The 5,519-nt window shown below is 36.7% G+C and overlaps 2 protein-coding genes across 2 annotated transcripts; both read right to left on the minus strand.

Annotated features, from left to right (window-relative positions):
• Positions 1–505: 505 nt before the first annotated feature.
• Positions 506–2,272, minus strand: LOC111395994 (G-type lectin S-receptor-like serine/threonine-protein kinase SD1-1). The gene is made up of 5 exons (XM_023022239.1): positions 2,122–2,272; positions 1,836–2,046; positions 1,481–1,715; positions 1,241–1,391; positions 506–1,130 (listed from the first exon to the last, which is right to left on the minus strand). The coding sequence occupies exons 1-5, from the start codon at positions 2,260–2,262 to the stop codon at positions 822–824; spliced, it is 1,047 nt and encodes a 348-aa protein (XP_022878007.1). The 5' UTR covers positions 2,263–2,272; the 3' UTR covers positions 506–821.
• A 10-nt stretch (positions 2,273–2,282) lies between these two features.
• LOC111395993 (G-type lectin S-receptor-like serine/threonine-protein kinase At4g27290) lies at positions 2,283–4,584 on the minus strand. The gene is made up of 2 exons (XM_023022237.1): positions 3,246–4,584; positions 2,283–2,582 (listed from the first exon to the last, which is right to left on the minus strand). The coding sequence occupies exons 1-2, from the start codon at positions 4,519–4,521 to the stop codon at positions 2,392–2,394; spliced, it is 1,467 nt and encodes a 488-aa protein (XP_022878005.1). The 5' UTR covers positions 4,522–4,584; the 3' UTR covers positions 2,283–2,391.
• Positions 4,585–5,519: the final 935 nt, after the last annotated feature.

A 5,519-nucleotide genomic window follows, 5' to 3' on the forward strand; every position in this document is an offset into this window, starting at 1 on the left:
AATTAATCTAAATCCACATTATCAGACATCATTCCATCAGAGCACTTCAAAATAATAGTAGGAACGTAATATTTCAACTTCATTTGGCATCCCGTAATAACTTTAAAAATTAAATGGAAAACACAGAAAATTTAATGGTGGGTTAAAAAAAAAAAAAGAGGCGCCCAAAAGTCGGGAGGTCACGTGACTCTCATGCCTCCCCTTGTGTCCTCCCCTGATTGGCACCGCTAAGATTAAATTTAATAGACATACAATCAAGTACTAGGTCGACAATAAAGCCCGGAAATCTATGACATAGTATATTCTGTCCTTTCCAGCTTAGAACAAAGAAATGAGTCCTGGCAACTCTTGCTGGAAAAGGAAAAAAGTTATCATCTGTAAAAATACAAGGAAATCAGATACATAAGTAATTGTTTATCTTTGTATCAGCATAAAAAATATCGATCAATTGATAACAGTTTTATTTTTTTTATTTTTTTTGGATTCAGGATAAATAAATGTCTCCTTCCAAGCTATAATATCCCCTGATTCATACCTGGGTTTTCTAAACATCTATAAACCACTAGGTAAGCCAAAGAAAAAAAAAAATTGGTAAGGAATATTGCTAAATTCTTTATAGTATTCTCCATATCGTCTAAATTTACTGACTAATGACTATTTTCCAGTGGTCGGGATGCAAAAATGTCCTGCCAAATTTTTTTCCCTAATGATCAACTGTCTTCAAAACTTTTTCTCAAGTATTATGCTGATTTACTGCTTTCTTTAGGAGAAATCGATGTTACTGTTATCGTTCCTTGTATAGAGACTGTCTTCAATCTATATTATAGTCTACCTGTTAAAGTTGTTACTGTCAAACCATTGACACTGTCGTTTAAGTCCCATGATGCAGGAACAGTCCACCCGAAAGACCTTACTCTAAAGAATCCAGGTTCCCCAGGTTCAGCTAATGTTCCATGCTCGTCCTGCAGCATGGAAACCACTTCGGACATTGTTGGCCTTCCTTCGGTCCGATGCTGGACACACAACAGGCCAACTTGGATGCATCGAGAAATTTTAGTCTCATCAGATGACTTTTCTAAAACTGGATCCATCAGTTCCAAAGCGCGTCCCTCATTCCACAATGCCCATGCCTGAATAAATTCAATATCAAGTCCACGTCCAGCTTAATTGAACATTTTTCCAGAGGCGAGCCTAATAAACAGAAGTGGAAAAGAACTTCTGGAGTAAATGCCCTACTTACATGCCCAAGAAGATTATGCTCATGATCCGGATGATGGAAACCCCAATTCTTTTGGCCACTTATAATCTCTATTGCTAAAACACCAAAACTGTACACATCTGACTTCATCGAATAATGGCCATCCATCACATACTCTGGTGACATGTAACCACTGAAGCCATGACAAAGGAAACAGTTCAAGTAGTTTAACAAAAAATTTCCATAATTTAAAGAAGAATCTTCTGTGTGAACTTTACTTACTGTGTTCCAATCACTCTCCTAGTAGTTTCCTCTCTCTCATTTTCGAAAATCCTTGCTAGACCAAAGTCAGATATTTTGGGATTCATCTCATTATCAAGCAAAACATTACTTGCCTTCAGATCCCTGTGGATTATCCTCACTATGGACTCATAATGAAGATAATTTAATCCCTTGGCAACTCCCTTAAGAATGCCAAAGCGCTTTTCCCAAGGCAGTAATATCTTCCTGGCTTCATCTGATAATGATATCACATCAAGTTCAACAGAAACAGAAAATTTTCCTTGGTCAAGGCAAATTTCATTCAGTTGCATAAGATGAGGTTATGAAAAATTCTTAGAATGTAACACAAATGTACCGAATATAAATTGGTCAACACTTTTATTGGGCATGTACTCATAGATTAGCATTCTTTCTTCTCCTTGAATGCAGCATCCCAAAAGCTTAACAAGGTTTCGGTGCTGAAGTTGTGCAATCAACGTGACTTCGTTCTTAAATTCTTGGATCCCTTGATATGAATTCTGTGACAGTCTCTTTACAGCAATATTCTGTCCATCTGGAAATTGACCCTAAACAGCATTGATGTGGAACATTTTTGGCATCAGCATATCGGAGAAACTTCATTTCTTACAACTGATAGTTACCTGATAAACAGGACCGAAACCTCCTTGTCCAATCTGATTATCTGGGGAGAAATTATTTGTAGCAGCAGAAATCGCGCTTATATTGAATAATGTTACATCTTGATCATCCTCCCCAGCTCCTGCAGGTTCTATATAAATCATATTTTCTAATTGAGCTGTTACAAAGGAAATAATTAGAACTAAAGAATAGATAGATTTTAAAGCATCAAAATCGGTACTCAAATGGCACTAGAATAAAAAGAATGTATTAATGTGATTTAGCTTGTCATCTTAGTGGGAAATGGACGGTGAAATGATATAAGTATGGCTTAACATAAAAGTTTTACCTTGCCTCTTGCGAACCCTAAAATTGAATATATACAAGCCAACGACACACCAAACAGTCAACCCAAGAATTGCTGATATAAGAATGCTGGCAATCATGGTCGCCTCTTTCTTCCTCTTAGCATAGGCAATCGACTCTGTAAAAGATAGTGACTGGGAGAAATCAGTGAAGGCATTGCCTTGTGAAGATTAACAAAATTGATTTGATGATGCGAATTAAAAAATTCTTGATGAATGTTTACATGAGTGTTTATTTATTCTATTTCAAGATCCTTCTTAGAGGTCTGATATATGAATGAGGTAGCCTGTGGATTCAGCAATAATTACCAGTCGAATCTGTTACTTCTATACCAGCAGGTTATGCATGAAAGAAAAGAAAAAGGCAGAAAATATGAGCAAATGACACACAAGCAAGTGTAACTGAATGCATAAGCTTCTTTCAAATTTCTATGAGGCATACTAATTGAACTGTAAATGCAAATGGAATGATTACAATCCATTGTTCCATACATATTATATCTGAAGTCCAGGTAATGATATGAATGCATTTTTGGAGGCATCAAACTTTAGTTTGTTGGTTGCATTTCATCTTCTCTACAATTTGCAAACAATAGGTAAGATAATTCAATGTTCCTGAAGAAACTAAATTTCATCCCAAAAATCATGTAATCCACTTACACGTGAAAAGGTGCACATATAACATAGACGAATTTCATGCACATGTTATTTAAGCAAGTAGCATACACATTCAGTTATAGTATAAGAACAAGACGTTGGCCATAATATTAGTAAAACTCTACCTAATTCGCCATGTGCCATACGTACATAAATCTCATCTCCACCATGAATGGAATACCGAATATCAAGCAAGTCGCCCAACCATACCACACATTCGCTTCCATTTCCATATATGTTTATATTTGTGTAAGCCATGCAAAAACATTCCTTCAAACAATTATCTTCACATTCCTGAGGACTCAAGTTCTTCCAGACAGTGAAATTATCAGGCAATTTCTGTCTTTCGTACTTCACAAAACCATCACCGTTACTGCAATTTAGAGCATAGCGCCGCCTACAGCCATCACCACAGTCCATGCCGCACCAGTCATTTGGCGATTTGGCTACAAATCCCTTAAGACACCTGCAACCTGGATCCTCAGCATAACAAATTCCGTAAGGGCCACACGATCCAAACCTGTCACAGATATCCTTATTCACGGTCACCAATGGAACCCAAGCCTGGGCATTATTTTTCCATTTCAAGAACTGTATGGTGCCCATTGGATTCACCACCAGTCTGAGTAAAATAGAGTCATCCAACATTTCATATGTAAAATAAACTTCATCAGAACTAAATTGATATACAGACTTAAATACAGGATTATCCGTGATAGCATCAGTACCGCTAAATCTATGCCCATCCCAAGGACCCCACCTGGACACTGCTACGTCATTCTTTTCGAGTAGCAATTGAGGTGATTGAGGTGATTTTAAGCTAAACACAAACCCACCATTAGATGGATCCTCATACGATCTCCAGGACGTCATAACATGTTGTAAACCGGCTTTCAAATCCCAACCTAGCTTCATTCCTGGTAACAATGTATCAGTAGGAAATTCAAAACTTTGCCAAACAAACTCTCCATCTGACAAATTGTCACCATCTTTAATAACAAGATTGCCTGAATCCAGAAGCACCAGTTCTGGCCTGGAAGCTGGCTGTGCAACCTTACAAACCCAAACCACAGTTCTCCCATCATCCCGAAGCAATAGATCTCCAACAGAGTTTAAAACAAGTCTAATCCTAGATCCACGCAATGACTTCATCCTGTTACCAACCCATACTACTGTTAATGGTTTGATTTCCTTGTACCATATACCCAAGTACCACATTCGATGGTTGTGATCCATTTTTGAAGAAACGCTGAAAAATCCGAGCACAAATCTCTGATTGGCAGAGACTAAAGTCTGTCCATTCTTGAAAACCTGGTAAGGAGTTAAAGTTTCTGAACACTCAATCCCGTTGTCAGAAACATATACAGAACAGATTATAAGTAACCAAAAAACAGCAGCCATTGGCACGGTTTTTTTCCCGTTTGATGGTGTATGTAACTGATGATGATTTTTTGGTGATGTTGATTTGTGTTCTGCTGGGGTTTTTTCTTGGAGATGAGTATTAAGAATGTATCTAATTAAACAGAACGTTTCAAGAAAAAAGTGGGTCCATTTTTTCCAACAAGTCCATGTCTAAATATTCACGCCCTGCACGAATGGAAAGTCATTTACACTAACAGGGCCACCTGGACGGATTTTAGGAGGAATTTGATATAAAGATGCTATTAAGGAATAGGTTTGAAATCTTTACATGTAAAACATTGCACAAGCTCTCAAAAAGTACCTGCAAATTGAATTCTACTTCACCCAAAAAGTCATTTCCTTTTTCCTTCTATCCAAGCACGTTTACTATGCAGTAAACCACCTTACCAGATAAGTCATGACTGTACAAAATATCTCAGGAATCTCAATCCATATCTGAAATAAGTTAACATAAAATGTTGAGGCTAAGACATGTTAATTGTCACTTCGTAGTCAATTTAATAGAGTAGAAAATGAAGGAGGAGTTTTTCATAATATTGCATTTTGTTTCTAATCTGGAAAAAGGAGAAGGTATAACAAGTATGAAAATGGAGAAGAGTCATTAATGATTACTGTATATTAGGACAAAGATTGCTTGAGTGCGATAACTGGATCCTAGTAATTTCCCCAAAATTCTCTCTTTCTTCCTCTTCCTCTGTAGTCAATTTCGTCATTTACTAAACTCAATTTATTTGTAAAGTGCATTTAAAGTCAAATATTAATTGTATTGAACAATCATAATGATTTTCTAGTAATTAGATTATTTTTTTCAAATTTTGGTAATACATGTTCACATTATAAATTCCTCGTAAATGCCTTATAAACAATTTGAAAGGAAGAAATTTCAAATCGTTTAGTCTACACACTTGACACGTCAAGCCACTCAAACAATTGGTAGTGAGGTTCAACGATGGGACAAGAATATATGGATTTTGCCA

The sequence above is a fragment of the Olea europaea genome, chromosome 6 (assembly GCF_002742605.1).
Source record: "Olea europaea var. sylvestris chromosome 6, O_europaea_v1, whole genome shotgun sequence".
Lineage (NCBI taxonomy): Eukaryota > Viridiplantae > Streptophyta > Magnoliopsida > Lamiales > Oleaceae > Olea > Olea europaea.

What these genes read in the sequence shown, in the direction of transcription:
- LOC111395994 (XM_023022239.1), bottom strand. Translation starts at nt 2,262, where the DNA reads ATGATTTATATAGAACCTGCAGGAGCTGGGGAGGATGATCAAGATGTA. An exon ending in GTTTCGGTCCTGTTTATCAG is followed by an intron (nt 2,047 to 2,121) that starts GTAACTATCAGT and finishes AATGCTGTTTAG; the next exon opens with GGTCAATTTCCAGATGGACA. An exon ending in AGCATAATCTTCTTGGGCAT is followed by an intron (nt 1,131 to 1,240) that starts GTAAGTAGGGCA and finishes GAATTTATTCAG; the next exon opens with GCATGGGCATTGTGGAATGA.
- LOC111395993 (XM_023022237.1), bottom strand. Translation starts at nt 4,521, where the DNA reads ATGGCTGCTGTTTTTTGGTTACTTATAATCTGTTCTGTATATGTTTCT. An exon ending in TATGGCACATGGCGAATTAG is followed by an intron (nt 2,583 to 3,245) that starts GTAGAGTTTTAC and finishes TATCTTTTACAG; the next exon opens with AGTCGATTGCCTATGCTAAG.